Source organism: Sphaeramia orbicularis, chromosome 22 (genome assembly GCF_902148855.1).
Source record: "Sphaeramia orbicularis chromosome 22, fSphaOr1.1, whole genome shotgun sequence".
Lineage (NCBI taxonomy): Eukaryota > Metazoa > Chordata > Actinopteri > Kurtiformes > Apogonidae > Sphaeramia > Sphaeramia orbicularis.
In genome coordinates this window covers 44816559-44835842 of record NC_043978.1, presented here as the reverse complement: position 1 = coordinate 44835842, position 19284 = coordinate 44816559, and the positions used below count along the sequence as shown (strand labels likewise).

The following is a 19284-nucleotide window of genomic DNA, read 5'->3' as shown; positions in this document are numbered from 1 at the left end:
CTAGATATGTCCTCAGAATTATATGCTATTGTCTTGACAACTTTAAGAAGAACTGGAAGTTTAAAGAAGCAGTTTACCTTCAAGCTTGTAGGACAGTAGACTGAAAGGTGACTGGCCCATTATCTTATATTGTGCAACGTAGCTGGGGACATCCTCTGTGTTGTTTCCACCAGACACAGAACCTTCCCAGCTGTAGAAATTGCTGTTGATCTTGGTAGATGCTTCAGCCAAACCAAGAAGGGGAACGGCAAACTTTATGGAAGGTGGTATCGTAAAGGATGGCACTCTGTAGGTGTTGGCAGGGATGTAAAGGCCTATGGTTGTTAGATCAATGACAGGAACAGACAGAGTGGTGGGAATGTCCAGCTCCTCTGATGTTTTGCCTCCCAGTGGCAGAGGAATTGTTATGGTCATCTTATCCTTGTTGAACTGGTACCGGAACGCGCTATCACTGTTGAAATAAAATATGCTTAATCAAAACCATTTTCCATGTATCTGGAAGTAGAGAGGGTAATAGAAATGCTAACTGAGAGTTTATGTGCTTCCTCTGATGTCAGTATACTCATCACTTACAGCTGTAGGGACAGTTTTTCCGGTAGATCTGGCAAAGTGAGATCGGAGAGACTCCTCTTACTCCGCAGATTTGCGAGGTATGGAAAGCGTGCTGTCAGTTTGTCCACCCAGATATTACCTGCCTTAGGAGTGATAAACAGATAAAATCCAGTAAATCTCACTTTAATGATAAACTGTGAACATAGAAAAAACATTGATAAAATCAGTGGTTCTTAAATACCATAATAAAAACCCAAAAAGTAAAACAATGACATTTTAAATACAAGTTCTTGGATTCATCAGTATATAACGAAAAATGCTAAATTGTTACCTCAATTCCTTTAGTGACTATGTGGCGCAGTTTCATGTCAGTTTTTGTCACTTGCTGGTCCAGCATATCATCAATGAGCTGTTGCAGCTGACTGTGAAGCTCATTTGCATTTGGGATCAGACTCTGAACGTCTGCATTCATGTCTGATTTCAGCTCCACCTCAAATTTGTCATCATCTGTGAAAAGAAAGTCCAAATGCAGTTATACGTACACGTACGTAAACCTGTTATCTTAAACAAAGATGTGAGGAGTTACTATCTACCATATTTGAGAGAAGCTTTTTGCTGGTAGACCGTCTCAGGGAGGTTGATGGCTGTTTCTAAATCCAGGATTACACCCTCATCCTTCTTTAAAGTTGCAGTGACAGATGCGTCAGAATTCATAGATGGAATGGCCAGCTGGAGTTGCACCATGGCATCCTTCATCATTTCAAGTCTGTATTTAAGATGCGTAAAGTGAAAAGTGTGTTTGCTGGGTACAATGTCTACTTTCTCCTGACTAAAGGACCAATGGGACATGATATAGATTGATCTTGAGTCTTTTAATTATTTGGATTTAGGATGTTTCATCCACTCCACTAGATTAAAAATAGTCCTAAAATGTATCTAAGCTTAAACTTAATATTCATAAGAATGCCAAAGAGTTGTACACACCTTGTGCGTCCGACAAGAGAGAGCTGAGGAATGTTCTTGTTGGTGACATCAATGGTGATACCTCGCATCGCCTTTCCTTTAAAATCACTGTCAGTTACAGCTAACTTGATGCCTGCTTCCACGTCATAGTCAGGAATGACAATCTCAGTGATCACAGTGTTCTGTCTGGGATTGTATTTCAGAGTAGCTGTGGCCTCTGTTGAATCACTCCCTACAGGAAACAACAGCATCGCAAGTCAGTCTTCTAGATCATTTTCAGAAATAGTACAGCGTTTTAGACACATTTTTTCTCTTAATAAAGTAGCATAAGCAGTCATCATTTTAGATGCTAGTTCTTTTTAGAGCAGTCACAAATGTCATAGTGTACCTTCAGCCTTCAAGGTTAATTTCAGAGAGCGTAGATTGTGCTGCCCGTCTGTACCCTCTGTAAGTGTGTCATGAGTGATGGTGGCAGTGTACTCTGAAACTTCTCCTGTGGGTTGAATTTCAACTGCAAATCTAAGAACGAAAGAGACAGGTGTTATTAAATCTTTACAAATCAACTAATGTCACAGTCTGGTCTTACCGTTTACACGTAAAGTACCCAAGTAAGGATTAGTAAGATCAGTGAAATATCTCTACCAGCTTTTACCTGGTTTCTCCTGTGAGGGGGTAATAGGGAGCCTGCTCATTGGATGATGCATTGGAGTAACGGACTATGGTGCAGAGATTCAGACCACTGAACAGGGGCTGGCAGTCAGTGGAGTCAGTCCGGTCCTCCACCAGGGATGGCACTATCTTTGTTTGACCAGAGGAGACTGACAGCAGCTTGTTGCTGTAGTAAAAAAAAAAAAAAAAACTTGCTTGTGACAAGTGCTATTGTGGTTTAATTAACCTAAGATTTCTACAAAAATTAGCAATGGAAGATTAATTTCTTAACTAAATTAAACATAAATTGAAAGGTTTCACTTTTATTTACTATGTTCTGAAGGTAAAATATGCTTTGTTTTCATTTTTTTCCAGTTGTTAATGGTTCATTTTGTACAAGAATATATTTCTTTTTGCACAAAATAGTACATCATGACTTATGAATTGTAATTAATGCAATGCATATTAACCTGATCAGCCTCTATGAATCAACCCTTTCCTGACAAATTAAAGCCACACTGGATCTAAATAAAAACTAAAGCTCATCAATTCAGCTTATCAAAGCTTATCATAAATCAAACTGAAACACCAAAGAAAAACAAACCCTATGAAAATAGTGGTATATATATATATATATATATATATATATATATATATATATATATATATATATATATATATATATATATATATATATAAAAATTTTAAACTACAACAACAACAAGCAGCCACAAAATCATATTTTTCTCTGTCACTTTGTAAGAATAAAGAGCGAGACAGGTAAACCTCACCTAATGCTAAACAGTTGAGTGTTTGTCGTAGGAGAAGGGATGGATAGTTTGATCTGGTTTCCATCAAAGGTAATCTTAGTGTTGAGGGAACTCTCATGGTGCATATTAGTGTGCATCTCAAGGCCGGCGTCCACATAGTCTGGAATGTGCACACCCATTTGGGTGATGAATTCTAACCCAACTGAGGGCATGAAGGACAGTTGACCCTGCAAACGAATCAGGTCAGTGTAATTCACCAACTAGATGTGAACACAAGAAATTTGACTTCAGACTTTTTTAAAATCATGAATAGACAGCAGCTAAGAACAAAAGCAACAAAAGAGGAGGACAGTTGGATACAAAAACACATGTAAGGAATGTGCACCTATTATATACACATACTAAATCATCCTTCCAAAAGTCTACAAACGTGACACAACATGAATGAGTCATGCATAGAAAGACATGGTCATGGTCATCTTATTTACCATCCTGGGAGTGTAGGTCAGACCTCCTTTAGCACCAGGGGCAAACACACCAGCTAGGGAGAACTTCAGAGGGAAGCCAGAGGCAGTCGGAAGACAGAAGCTGTTCTCCATGAAGATGTAATGGCCAAAGACTTCATTATCAGTACTGGAAGTCAATGCAAAAAGTGCCTGAGGGAAATAAGCAGATAATGCAAATAAATGCCTCACTGTGGAATCACAAATCTCTGTCAGCAGCGATTACTGATATGGAAGTCAACTAAAAACTGTGGCTTTGGAAACTGGGAAACTGCGGCTTGTTCATCCACAAAACAATACTAGGTAATAGAGGAGAATAGATAATAGGATCCTTGGTCAAGACTCTGAAACCTAAGTCGTGAGTGTGCCAATAACATAGAAAAATGCTGTATAAATGTAATTTATGTAAATATGTTTTAACATGAACTCTGGCTCCTTCTTAGTAAAATAAAAAAGTGTATCCAGTATGTCTTAAATAGTGATCAGTCCTGGATAATCAGACTTACAAAAGTAAACAAAGAAAAACATCTAACCTGGAGTGGCAGAATCCTGAAGAACACATGATAGTACATGGACAGTGTGCCAACCATGTTGCGAATGTCACTGGTTTTCACGTATCCCATCTCATTGCCCAGAAAGCGAAGGTAAGCAGTGGCTTCAGGAGTTGGAGATAAATCGAGGTCATCCTTCAGCTTCTGGAAAATGCTTGTCATATCCCTGAGAAGATCCTCAGAGGCCTGAGGAAACATCAAACACAGGATTAGGTTGAGTCGGATTAAGATATATGTAAAAGAGTTATTTTATTCATATTTTATTATATGCTTTAATGCAGTGGTTCTCAAACTTTTTACAATGGAGTACCCCCTGAAATATACTTTTCTTAGCAAAGTACCCCCAACTCTCGCTTTAGCATTTTTGATTGAAAAACTTAAGGCAAAATTTGTTCCTCTGCCAAAGGTGTCCATTCATATTTTCAAAGCTTTGTAAACAAACCACATATATCTAACTGTAATATATATATATATATATATATATATATATATATATATATATATATATATATTTAATATATTTATTTATTTATTTATTTATATTTATATGAAAACACATTTTTTAAAGTAAATTTTGTGTGTAAAATATAAACTGAAAAGTGCCCTCTTTCATTGATAAGAAAAATAAATAAGTTGGTCATTAATTAATAAATGAACCTTTCATCAACAAAAAGCAATTACTTAGCTACTCAAATAAACTTATTTTGAATAATATAAAATAGTAATATTCTTAAAATGTTATCAAAGCTTAAACAAGAAGATTGACAATAAAACTATTATATGAATGCATTTATTGTGTTTTATATTTCTGCATGAATTCTCATTATTTATTTTGCATTCAGTACATGATGACTTATTTAATGTATTTTTACCAAAAAATTTCAAGTACCCCCTGGGCTTCTTCCAAGTACCCCTAGGGGTACGCATACCCCACTTTGGAAACCCCTGCTTTAATGTTATGAAAATTTTTTCTCACCTGTCTTTTCATTCTGTTCCCTTCTGGGTTGATTCTATCCAAAACATCTCTGAGCATCTGGGAATTGTCCTGGGCCCAGTACATGATTTTGGAGATGGAGTCAGGGAAGAAACCATTTTGTCCAAACAGGGCATCAATTGTCGGCTGAAATCCTGTTCCGTCAATGCCAACCTTAAAGTGGGATGTTTTGATTATGCAGACACCTTTGCAAAATTCACTTGACCAATTTAGAACAACCAAGCTCTTGAAAACTTACCTCAAAGATATTCGTGTCATAGTCAAAAGCCCTCAGAGTGGTCTCCAGCATCACCTCCTTAGGCAAGGTGTTAGCATCATCAAAGATAATGTTACTCCGGACTGAGCCCACTGAAGTCTCTAATGTGTGGTGGCAGGACTGGCCGACACAGTCTGTGACTGTGTTGGACAGCTGGTTTGTCAAGGCCGACTCGATGATCTTCCAAATACTTCAACAATAGCAACAAGACAGATTTTAGAATGGATTCAACAGTCAGAAGAACAATACAAAACAATACTGTTTTCTCAGGTTAATGAGAGGTTACAAGAAATGTTGACACCAGGTTATCATGTGTGTGGTGGCTTTGGAAGTGGTTTTTGTGGACTGTGTAAAAAAACACCTAAAAAATTCTATCTTATTTTCTAAACAGGGTTTTCTAGATGTAGGTGGATAATGTCATGAGGTTAAGGAAGGATGGAAAGGGGAATCTATAAGGACTTAGGACAAGACAAGGTGGTCCTACACTGTAATTTCCCAGTTTGGGATAAATAAAGTACATCTATCTATCTATCTATCTATCTGGACTGGATATTATATAAGTCAGCTGTCATGACACCAAATCATTGAGGGTGGAGTGCTGAAGAGCATCTTGGATACTTTTCCTGATGTGTTTTTACTGTGCTATTTAACCCATAAAGACTCAAACATCCACCACCAACCAAAACCATCTACTGATCTAAACTGTTTAATACCTGTTGATCCACTAATCCTATCAATACATGTAAATAATTGGAGTAAAATCCAGTTTATCATCTTTTCATGGTCATCAGATATGACCCATTTGGATGTTCAGAGACTCCGTAGTGAACACGGAAACACCATCATCTTCTACAACATTGATTCACCAATAAAACCCATGGAGTTGAATCAATGACAGTGGATGGAGGCACTTGGTTTATATTCAGTCAATGATATATTTTGCTGAAAAAGTCACCTTTTCAGCAATTTTCTCTGTTTCTGATATCATAACCTTTGAATTTTCTCTGAGCTTTAATGAACATCTACATGATCAGTGAATTAACTATAGGAAAATACATGATTTTCACTGACAAATGCAAAATACACAGGATAATATTATAATAAACTGTGATAAATCACTTAAGAAAGGTTAAATCAAGAGAAAAATTAATGTGGGAACTGCCATAAAAGTAGCACTGGGTCTTTATGGGTTAATGTAAGATATAAATGTGCACAGTGCAGTAAAAATATGACTTCAGTCCTATCAAGGTTGAATTAAAAAAAGCCAGCAGCTGCACTCCCAGTCAGTTACATTCAACCCCTTGTCTAGTCATAGTTGTCAGAATGGATCCTGAATCAGCACAATAATTTCAAAATACAACACTTTTGCTGTAAGCGTACTGCTATAAACTATGTCTACAAATCTACTAGTCATTGTTAAAGTTTACTCTGAGAATTAAAACATCATCTGCCAACACATATGACCTTTTAACCCAAAAATACACTCCAGCATGATATGCCTGCATTTCTCTTCCTGCTAATGTTCATTGATTCAGTTTGTGGGTTTTTTTAAAGCATTTGTGACTGAAGGAACCGAAAATGAATCAATAATATAACTATTGGTTGTGAAGATCTAACTAATGTAAACTAAGCACAGGTTCAGCTACATTAACTTCACATTTTACATTGATAAGTGTTACATATCATCATATTGGGCAACTGTGGCACAAGATGAAAATGAGTCTCCTGTCTGTCATGTTGATTGTTCATTTTTGCGAACAGTCAGGTCAACAAATGTTTAATTGTGGGAATTCAGTTGTCATTTCTAGATAGTCCAGTGTATGTGGTGTAAAGGAGACAATAAAGTAACGGCTGAAGCTCTGTCCCTTTGCCTTTAGAGAATTCAAACCACTCTTATCGGCGTACTTTCAGGTCATTTCATCCATTCTGGAAACTTCCCAGAGATGCGAGTGGAGGATCCAAGGAGCTAAAACTTGAGATCTGAGTAGTCTACTATTGTTTTAATCTGTCAGCTGGAGGGACTGCCAAGCTAAAATATAATTGCAGATTTTTATCCTGATTTAAAAATATGGCTGGAGTGGTATGAATGGAAATACCAAACCTTTAACCTGTAGTGGCATATTATCATTTTTTAATTTGGTTGATTTTGTGATCTTTTTAATATCTATTTTTGTATTATTTTAATTTTATTTTGCCTGCAGTCAACCCCACCTCCTGAGGTAGGTTCATTTGGTTCATTTGATTCATTTCTATTGTATTTCATTCATTTCTATTCCACTTTATCATATTTTTATCCTCTTTTTTTTTAGCCGCACCTCCCCATGAGTGTTTCATTTATTTCCCAGTCCTTTTATAAGTCAAAACATGATTATGTTTCTACTGCAAATGCAATTCCAGTCCCTTCATATGTATAAATTGTTTGATACTTGCTTCATTTAGGTTAATATTAAAACTGTGGGATGATAACTTACTCATAGGGTACTCCATGGTGTTCAGACTTGTAGATCATTTGCAGGTGGGAAACCACAAAGTTCTTGAACTGGTCCTCACTCTCGTTCTCCAAGTCGTTCAGGATGTTTGTAACTACGTCTTGGTCGGGATGCTTCATTAGAATCAGGTAGGCCGCTATCCGTTTCTCTACAGGGTTTTGAGTGTCCCGGTACACCTCCATGAGTCCGCCACTGATCTATGTTGGACAACACAGCAAATGCATCAGGTTCCCAGGCTGGAGATTCAAGTACGCTGAACAGATGAAGTGCATACTGAATTTTTTTGTCAGTATCAGGTTATTAATGTTGACAAAAACTAGGAGTAAACTTTTAACTAGCAGAAAAAACTACAATGTACAATGCAACACTGCACAATTAACAACAAAATAAAACTAAAGGCAAAGTGGTAAAATCAGCTCAGTTCTTGTTTTCACGAAATGTTAAAGGTAGGGTAGGAGATGCTTTGCTGGAGCATTTTTTTTACTATATTGCTTAAAATCCCCTTCACACCCCAATTGCTATCAATTAATTAAATGCTCTAACACAAAAATGAAAAATTTTAGTCACCTGTGGAACAGACAGGACTGAAAAACATAATTCAGTCATTTTAACCGGCCCATCAAAATGATTGAATGGTGATATGTCCATCAAATTTATCTGCCATTTGTCCCTCCCCCCTCCCCCTCTGCGAGTACAATCTGGTACTCTGGAGGCGTGGCTTCAGGGGAAGTCTGAAGAAAGAGGTTTGGACTTTTGAATTGTGCACTTTCAAAATGTAGCTTGCTCAAACCATTTTTCCAGGATCTCCTACCCTATCTTTGATAGTTCATATGGACAAACAAAATATCTTTGTACAATATGGAAACTAGACAATAGGCAATAATAAAATACTACTACTACTACTACTACTACTACTACTACTACTACTACTACTACTACTACTACCTAAAGGACTGATATCGCAGCAGGACCTTGAAAACCTGTCCATGCATTTATCTTTAGTGGAGTTGACTACTGTAACAGTATCTTCTCTGGTCTGACTAAAAATTCAATCAGACGACTGAAGCTGATCCAGAATGCTGCTGCTCCAGTCCTCACTAAGACCAAGAGACTGGACCACATCACTCCAGTTCTCAGGTCTCTACACTGGCTCCCCGTCTCTCAGAGAATAGACTTTAAAATTCTCTTGCTAGCATATAAAGCACTGAATGGTTTAGGCCCAAAATACATCAGAGACCTTCTAGTCCAGTATGAACCATCCAGACCACTCAGGTTATCTGGTGCAGGTCTGCTCTGTGTTCCAAAAGTCAGAACTAAACATGGAGAATCAGCATTCAGTTTCTATACTCCATATATCTGGAACAAACTACCAGAAAATATCAGGTCTGCTGAGAGTCTGAGTTCTTTTAAGTCAAGGTTAAAGACTCACCTGTTCACTGCAGCCTTTGACTAAAAGGCTTTTGACTTTTTAAATTTTACATTCTCTTTCGAAACTCCGCACTGCAACTCTTACTTTAATATGTGTGTGTTTTTATATTTTTGGGTTTTATGTGTTGTTTTCTTACTTGCTGTTTTTAATCACCTTTTACATGTTTCTTTTATAATGTTTTAAATGTATTTCTTTTTCCCTTGTCGTTGTATTTCAACATCCTGTGTGAAGCACCTTGAATTGCCTTGTTGCTTTAATGTGCAATATAAATAAACTTGCCTTGCCTTACTACTACTACAACTACTACAAATAATAATAATAATTATTATTATTATTGTTGTTGTTATTATTATTATTATTATTATTATTATTATTATTATTATTATTATTATTATTATTATTACAACAAAATAATAATAATGATATATTTTTATTATGGGACCTATAATAGACCTTTTAAGTTATATATTATGTCACACATTCTCTTCTCCTTTTGTACATTTTCAGAGTGTGTTGGTAAGTTACTGTACCTCATTATTTATGTCCATCTGTCTCAGGGCCTGTACCGCTGCCTTTTGGTTTGACAGTGGAATATCCGTTCTCTTCGCACACCGCATAATAGTGGAAACCAGGCTGGGATTGGCAGCTTGCATGGCATCACCAATCGTACCAACAATCTAAATATCGGGGGGAAAAGTGTCAGAGTACAGAAGACTACAACTTGAGCTGGGTTTTACTGTGAAGACCCAACTTATCATGAAACAACAACAGCATGCAGGATGTTTGAAGGACCAGTACCCTCAGTGCAAGGAAGGTCACATCCACAGGTTCAGGGTGAAGCCCGGGTTCAAAGTCAGGGCCAGGTTCTCCTGAGCAGTCGTCTTTTAAAAGCGTTTCCATGAACTTTGACACATCTGTGACCACTGGAGTAACCTCGTCTGGGAATCTGGAATGGAATCTGTGGACAAATGATATTTTAGACATGTTAGAGCACATCAGTCCAGACTTGTATTATTTTTATTATTATTACACTGTATTATGTATATTTACATACATTTATATTGTGTTTCATATATTTTTTACCATATCATATTAGAGCAATTTGGCAAATTTGGGGTCTAATGTCCAATAACATGTCGCGTCATGGTGTAATTTGGATGAACATTGTCTGTGTCGTTTGACTATTGATTGTTTTCAGCTGTTAATATTAAATATCATAGAACAGTTCTGGAACGATCTTCCTCTGTACCTACGGTCCATGGACTCTGTTGAGTCTTTTAAAAAACATCTTATGACATTCCTGTTCAAGCAGGGATTTTAAATCCAAACTGACTCAGGGCTGGTACAACTGATTGTATTTAATGTATTTATCATTGTATTGTATTGTATTTTAATCATATTCTGTACTGTGAAGCACTTTGTGACTCCTTGTCTGTGAAAAGTGCTCTATAAATAAAATTTACTTACTTACTTATTCATGTACCTTTCTATACATACTCTATGTGAAAGAAAAGTTCACAAGTTATAATATTTTTGTAATCCATAACTTAAAAAATATATCTTTTTGGTTCAGTCCATTAATTTTTATGTATTTGCTCCAGGTTTAAGCAAATGCAAATATGAATATGTTCCCTTTAACTTTACTGTTTTTCTGACATTTCCAGCATTATCATATGGCTCATACACATAAGGATTCATATTCTGTTAGTTTGATAGTTATTTGAGCCATGTACATTTGTTTCTCTTTAGTGAATTTGCATCAACTAAAAATAAAGCGAACAAAAGAAATATATAAATGATTTTGTGCAGATGAAGTTACAGCTCTGGAAAAACCACAATTAAACCATGTGTGATTTTCTCCACACATAAAATATGACAGATTTTCTACAGGACCTTATGCTCTTCAGTTTGTTAAATATTAACTGTCTCTGCAAAATTAGATCTTGATTGATGGATTTTTTTTTTTGTTTTTATTTTAACACTGCAGCTTATTTCTTTATAAAACATTCAAAGCAAACTTTTACTGGGTCTTTTGCAAAATGTTTCCTTAAAGTTTGCACACAAGAAACTCAATGGTTTTACATGATAAATTTATGACAAATGTATATTTTTCATTACTTTGTCACAGTGGTCCAAAGCTATATCGTATAAGAATATGTTTCCCTCTAGTGGTCAACTGTGGAAATTACAATAAGAAGGTATAAAAGTTTATAAAAGTCAACATGTTCCATATATAATTTTGGGACATATGTTTTACTTACTTCCTGACTGTCATGGCCAGAGCGTACATGATTGCCCTGCTCTGTTTATACTCAGCCATGCTGAGCATATCACGGACAGTGGCAGCATCAGGGTCAGCCCGTAGACCCAGTGCGTAGACCAAGGCATCCACCTCCAGCGACACACCATCTATGGTCCTGATGGCCTGGAGTACGGCACTGGTGCACTCTGAGGTTCCACACTGAAGCAGAGCCTGCCAGGTCAGCCACTTAGAGGACTGGAGCATCTCAGCGACAGTCTGGCTCAGGGTCTCATTCCTTAAGATGCGGAGGTTGGACACCAGTTTATGGAAAAGGCCGGTCCGTTTCTGACCCTGGTCTGTTCCAGCCAAAGCCAAGAGGTCACGCATGGTGTTCAGAGCAGCATCTTTTGTCTGGACTGGAGCTTTGTCCTCAGGGTCTTCGAAGTGGAATGGCCTCGTGTTTTTGACGTCCACATCTGTACCAAAATATACAGTACTATGTTGAGTGGGTGGTGGAATATAAAATATGAGGAGATGGAGATAAAACTTCAATAGATGTTGATCAGACGGGGTTATATTTGTAGATATTGCATCCTCAGACCTTTGTGTGCAGACATTTTGGTTTGTAAAAGCAGGTGAAGCACTGGTTTTACTCATGATATTAACAGTACCTCTGTTCCATTTAGCTGCAGCCATTTTAATGATATAACTACAGCTGTATGCTTTCTGCCTTAACAAGTCAAAATGTCAGTTGTGGAAAAAGTCTAAGTCAGTTTACGTTATTGTTTCTTAGCTTATGTTATATGGTTTTCACTGATTTCTGTCCTGTGCAATAAAAGTTCTATGTCTACTGATATCTAGTGGTGAAGCTGCAGATTACAACCAAAATGTCTAATGAAACTTAAATTCATCATGTTTATTTTGATTTGTTTAGTGATTTTCACTCTAACTGATGATGTGAAAAATTTGATGTCAAGATAAAATTGATCGTCACAACTTTTGCTTGAGAAAACATCACATTCATTTTGAGTTTACACCTTTACAGCAAGTGTTAACAATTAGGGTCACTCCTGGGTTAAGTCTGCTTAGGCAGCATTATATCTGTTACAATCATTCATGCTACAATAATAATAATAATAATAATAATAATAATAATAATAATAATAATAGTAATGTAAGCCAATGTTGAAGTAATCCAAAAATGTGCAAATAAATCACTCATTTGAAACAATGTAATGGAACACATTATGAATTACATTTAAGAGCCATTCCTAATGAGTATATTGTAGAAGGAAAATGAATTAGTGCTGATTTAGTGCTGATTCATTCTGTCTAACCTTTGTACTTGTTACTCTGATGATTTTAGACTCTGTCCTTGTTATTCAGAATATACTGAGCAAATCTAGTTAAGACCAGGTTCTGTGGGACATGTCATGGAACTTAGGTAAACATACCTTTGAGGCTTACACAGTATAAAGGATCTTTGCGTTTAGTTGTCTGTCCAGTCTCTAGGAAGACTGCACCCTGTTTGGCCAAATAGCGAGACTTTTTCTTTGAATCTGTTTGTTGATCGTTGTGCTTATTGCTGGTTGTTCATTTTAATTTGAAATATTATTCTATAATAAATTCATGTAAATCTACAAGTTTATTGTGCTTCTTTCTCACCGTGAGGTCTAGGCCCCGACACATATAACATGGTATTTTTCCTTTGCCTACCAAGTGAATTTAACTATAAATAGAATTCACTGAATCAGTTAATCCAGTGTTTTACAACCTTGGGGTCAGGAGCCCACATGGGGTCGCCTAGAATTCAAATGGGGTCGCCTGAAATTTCTAGTAATTGATAAAGAAAAAAAAAAAAAGAAAAGAAAAAACGACATGACAAACTGTGAAGCTGAAACTGAGGCACTGTGGTACTGTTTATCTTTCAAATGTTCATTGTGGTCGGTTTCAGATGCTGCAGCTCTTTCATAATTCATAGTTTGAGTTCTTGTTTGTTCAGTATTAATTGTCAGCCTTGTAAATACAAGCTGGACTGACTGTACATATCCTGACCAAGAAAAATAAAATTCTCACTTTGTGAAGTCATCTACACCTGGCTTTTCTGCCTCCGTCGATAGTAATATACATTATATAGATTAAATGTCGTCTAAAATTTATGTTTATTTGTAACATAGAAAAGCAAACTATTACATGATGAAAAACAAATTAATTTTAGAAAAAAAAAGTCTCAGTTTTGAATGTCTGGGGTCGCCAGAAATTTGTGATGTTAAAATGGCCTCACGAGCCAAAAAAGGTTGGGAACCACTGAGTTAATCCATCATCACTCACCAAATACTCTGTTGTTGATTCTTTTAGAGCTTTGAAAACTCAGCTCCTGAGTCACCACAGATGATATACCATTGACCCTGCAAATCGGAGCAAAAAAAAAAGATTAAATCAAAATAAAGGGATAATATTGTCAAAGGCTGCAACTAGTAGGGGATTTTAAATCACAATAATAATAGATTTGAGTTGTAAAAACATATCACTGAACATTCATCAGTAGCTGTGGAACTGATCATCAAACTAACTACACAAACCTGGAGCAATTTTCCTTCAGTGTTATTATTTACACATGTCGGTGTCAATTTATACCAGTATTGACCATCTGTGTGTTGTATGTACATGTATATAAAACTGAAAACAACTATTGACTTACTCGTGGGAGAAGGGTAGGTAGATGTGGTCTTCTGTGCACATAGCAGATATGATGTGTTTGCCCTTTTTGTCAAATTGGTAGTTACACTTCTGGGTGCTTGAGATCAACTTAGACATGGGGCGATGCTGAAAAAAAAAAACAGGTACAAAGTTTGCACATTTACATTAATGGCAGAGAGGAATGAAGACTTCAGACTTCATTTCAATGTAATTTTGGAGGTTGGCAGTTGTGTTGAATGTATATTGAACAGCATTACATAGAATGTGGAACCCCTGACTTTTCATTTCACCTGAGTATTTGTTCTGAACCTTGTAAACACAGAGGACAGCAAAGAGATATCCATTGTCTTAGTTCAGGGGTGTCAAACTCATTTTAGTTCAGGGGCCACATTCAGCTAAATGTGATTTGAAGTGGGTCGAACCAGTAAAATAATAACATAATAATATATAAATAATGTCAACTCCAAACTGTTCTCTATGTTTTAGAGTGAAAAAAGTAAATTTACATTATGAAAAGGTCTACATCTATAAACTATTCTTTCAAAAGATGTGAATAACATGAACAAACTGAAAAAATAAGTGTAATTTTCACAATATTCTGCCTCAGTTTATCCTTTTCACATGTACATTATAACTTACAGATCACAGTGGATCTACAAATACGCAAAATATTTAGTAGCAGGTGGAATATTGTTGAAATTGTACTTACTTCTCTTAAGACATTTCAGGTTGTTCATATTTTTGTTCAGGTTATTCACATTTTTTGTGAGATTATACTTTGTTTTAGTATAAATACATGAAAAATATTTATATTTAGAAAGAGAAAATTTGGCGTTGTCATTATTTATATGTTATTATGATAGTATTTTACTGGTCCTGCCCACTTGAGATTGATTTAGTCTGAATGTGGAACCTGAACTAACTAACTGATTGTTAACATCTTAGTGTAATTTTTGCATTTCATAAATTCATCCCAAGGGCCGGACTGGACCCTTTGGCGGGCCGGATTTGGCCCCTGGGCCGCATATTTGACACCTGTGTCTTAGTTGAAAATGTAGACTCACATTTTTTGCATTTCTTTTCAAGATTCAAAGATTCTTTATTTTTATTTCACTAAATGTACAGGACATACAGAGATTTGAGACACCGTTTCTCTCTTGCCTTATTAAATGCCATGCACTAAAAAAAGAGGTAAAATAGAATAAGAACAGGAATAAATAAAAGTGTACATGTCATGCTATTTAGAGTAGAAGCAGTAGTGCAATAAGAGACGGTTATGAGGTAAGGAGGTGCATAGTGAATCCAAACAGCAACAGGTTGTCAACAGTAGTGGATATTTGCTGTTGACAGTGGATGTTCCTTTTTCTCATATACAGCACACTGAATAACCTTCATGAGTGAAATCTATTATACACACAAACTGTGTTGCCTGGCTGTATACAATTCAAAGTTTTCATCCAAAAGTGAGATATTACTGAAGCCAGAAGGTGCTTGTGTCTTACCAGTTTCTGCAGGATGGCCAGAGGACTGTTGGCCTGTTCCCTGCTGTAAAACTGGTCACATTTGGACAAATCTCTGGTCAGGGTCACATCTACATCGACGTCCATCAGTGTTGTATCGACCGTATACTCTGTTGGACATGCGCCATGCACAGTGCTCTGAAAATTCAGCGGATACGCTCATGAAAATTGGTTTTAAAATACAAGAGACAACTAAGGGATGTGGCGTTTTATGGACAGCATAGCCTTTTTTCAAAATAAATGTCTAATTACATGCACTGGTAAACTTGATGAATCGAGTGGGACCATGAGGGCTGAGATGATTCCTCTCTTAATGTTGAGGATGTTGACTGGTTCATCTTCCTCAGGGTACAGGTGCATATCAGTAAACTTTAGGGGGTTCCTGGTGCAAGAAAACACATGTTATTGCATAGTATCTTATATTTTAACAAATTAGACAATCAAATTTGCAAAGTTTTAACTCAGCTCTACTTGGTAAGATCAGATTATTTCCCTTCAGACACTTCAATTAGAGCTGAGGAAACACAGGTCAATGGTTTGAAGAACATAGTCTAGAAGAAAAAGCTCTTTTTATCTAATCTTTCCTCGTTACTGTAAAATCCTGGGTTATTGCCACTCTTTTAAGCCCATTAATATTAAAAATAACCTTCTGGTTTCATTACTTGCAAATCATTAACTAAAATAACAATGGTTTTGTGAGAAAAAAAACTACTTATCTACAGTACTGTTATGAGGTCCTGAAGAACACATAAGTGGATATAATCTAGAACTGTCTGATATAAGGCTGCAAATCACAAATATTTTCATTGCTCCTGATAGTGGTTTGGTCTGTAAAATGTCAGAAACATATGAAAAATATTGATCAGTGTTTTCCACAACCCAGGATGACATAACAAATTGCCTTGTTTATTGTATAACCTAAGGATATTCAGTTTTCTCACAGAGGAGCAAAAGAAACCAAAAAATAGAGTCCTGGAATCTGATAACTTTTCCTTTTTTCTTGAATAATTACTCATATCAACTAATCATTTAATCCAATATTTGTTATAGCTCTAGTTTCAGATCACAAAACTTGACACATTTTATTCTGAATTGTATCTTCTTTGTGAGAACAGTGATAATAAATAATTTTGAAGCTGAACCAAGATGATTTTACATTTTTAAAGTTGTGATTTTATTTCATAACTAAGACAGGGCATTAGTATTGTTGATTCCCACAACTGGCTTTAAATTGGATTCAACTGGATTTTCCCCTATGAGGAAATTTTAATTATCAGACTTTAATATATCAGATTGAGGTGAATGTTAGAATATGTAATTCTGTCATTCACTCGTCAGACCACCCCCTCTGGGTCAGTGTGCAAGTAATGAATGCTTGACACTAACTTTTCCATGGCGGCCTTGAAGGCATCGGAGCCAGGGGCCTGGGTGTAGACTGGCTGGCCCTGTGGATCCATGACGGAGACCTCACTGAGAGCACAGTCCCTGGTGTGCAGGATGAAGCTACACACCTGGGGGATTTCGATCTCAACCTAAAGACAGGCAACGGGTAGAGGATCAGTTAGGGAGTTCAGCTCAGATAAGAAGTTTATGTTATCAGGTGAACTGATTGACACAGCAGGACTCAACAACAGTCACGTACCTCACAGGACATTTTGGGGCCATTCCTCAGGTTGGCCGTGCCCACTACACCATTTCTGCTCTCTGTGGTGTACTGGTATATATACTTCTTATTGACCTTGAATCTGGATGCCACTGGAGTGAGATAAGAAGATGTGTTTGTCATATGATTACAAAGATCTCTGACTTCAATGCTGATTAAATCATTTAAAGCCAACACTCAATTTACAGAAGAGATTGTATGAGGCTGTTTACAGCTCAGCTTCCACATCACCACCTACATACAGACCTTTGGACCTGTTGTCTGCTTAGTGAAGAGGCTCAACACTGAACAAGAGCTATTGTATCACACAGTAAACAGCACAGAGTCCATCACCCACAGCTGCTATCTCCACAAAACAGGTCATGCATTTATGAGTTTAAGGGGGAACTAGGGATCTGTTAGCAGGTCAGAGTTGGGACAACATATTATCCACCCCCGACCTTATCTCCCCTATACAAACAGTGCTCTTTCCAGGTACAAGGTTATTCTACCCTGGGGGAATTTTTCACAAAAACAAAAACAAAAACATGGAGACTTGTTTTCTTTGAAAAATAAAGTTGTCTAAATCCTTTCCTCTTTTCCCCAAGTAGAGAATAAAAGTGAAAGAGATCAAGAAAAAAATGTATTTACACAAACCTAATAAAGATACATGCTGTTATAATGAGCTCATATGGATTGAACTGAGTTCAGCAAACAACTTACACTGACATTCTGAAGCTTCATCTCTGTCATTTCCTTGCTCTGAAAAGACATTATAAGACTGTAATTTCAAAGGCACTGACAACTCGTTTTAGCACATTATACCATTAAATGACAGTATATTTAAGTTGGCAGATACAAAACTAGTAAAAATATCCACTCTATACCTGACAATTAATATACACAGTAGGTGATACTTAGTGTTAGTGTTTATATAACATATCAGCTCTGAATATACTGTAAACATAAATATAATTGCTGGGTTAACATGTCACTAAATAGTGACTTCTAAACAGCATATAATTACAAAAGCAATGTTAATTTTTTTTTTTTTTTTTTTTTTTACATTTTTAAGAAGTTTAGTGAAAATCAGAACAGGTTTTTACTTACGGGCCAAAGTGCAGCTGCCCAGCAGCAGTAACAGACCTAAACTGCTGTAACCCATTATGGGTAAAATAAGTGTTTTCCTTCGTGCTCCCCAGCACTCTCAGGCTTAACCTAATACAGTGACACCTTGGTATGGATCTTTTATAAAGTCTGTCCTTCCCTTAGCCCTGCCCTGTGGAGTATCACACAGTCACAAAGTCTTTACCAAAGTTCAAACTCTGCAGAGAACCGAAGGTTACTGCTCAGCAAAAAACATTTTAGAGAGAACCCAAAGGCCTCCCCAGCTCACAGATAAAGACATATAGTACTAGTACATAAAAAACTGTAGAGATACTAAATTATGACCATAAATGATTGATGTGTCTCTAGAACATAAGTGACAAACATATGGCCTGTGGACCAAAACCGGCACACCAAAGGTGGCCTGCAGGATGAATTTGTGCAAAAAATGACACTGAAGATATTAATAGTCAAGTGCATCAATCTCATTGTAGTTCCAAATTCCAACAATATTGTGTCTGTTACTAAATGTTTTGTACCTCTGTGGATCCACTGTGATCTACATAAAATGCACATGTATAAATGATAAGTTCAGGCACAATACTGCACTTATTTTTCTTAAGAAATTTCAGGTTTTTCAGGTAATTCACATTTTTGTGAAAGGATAGTTTGTAAATGTAAAAACTCTCATAATTTCATTTTACTTTTTTTTTTTTTTTTTTTTTTTTTTTTTTAACACTTCTCATTATTTATAGGATATTATGCTATTATTTTACTGTTCCGGACCACTTGAGCTCATATTGGCTTGGAATTTGGCTGTATGTGGCCCCTGAACTGAAATGTGATCAACACCTCTGTTGTAGAAGGTAATGTGTTGGAGATTCTTTTATTGCTTTAATGGTCATGATTGTGATTTCA

General features: G+C 36.4%; 1 protein-coding gene across 1 annotated transcript in view; it reads right to left on the bottom strand.

The window, feature by feature from the left end:
• The window catches only part of LOC115413247 (apolipoprotein B-100-like), a 30023-nt gene that overhangs the window by 9915 nt on the left and 824 nt on the right, over positions 1-19284 (bottom strand). The window contains 23 exon segments of the mRNA XM_030125981.1: positions 78-451; positions 574-695; positions 884-1059; positions 1146-1318; positions 1537-1747; positions 1904-2034; positions 2168-2350; positions 2955-3160; positions 3422-3589; positions 3970-4173; positions 4964-5134; positions 5220-5427; positions 7709-7918; positions 9681-9832; positions 9954-10113; positions 11417-11873; positions 13729-13805; positions 14099-14223; positions 15600-15755; positions 15876-15999; positions 17004-17149; positions 17260-17372; positions 18370-18465. Coding sequence (XP_029981841.1) covers positions 78-451; positions 574-695; positions 884-1059; positions 1146-1318; positions 1537-1747; positions 1904-2034; positions 2168-2350; positions 2955-3160; positions 3422-3589; positions 3970-4173; positions 4964-5134; positions 5220-5427; positions 7709-7918; positions 9681-9832; positions 9954-10113; positions 11417-11873; positions 13729-13805; positions 14099-14223; positions 15600-15755; positions 15876-15999; positions 17004-17149; positions 17260-17372; positions 18370-18465 — 4143 coding nt within the window.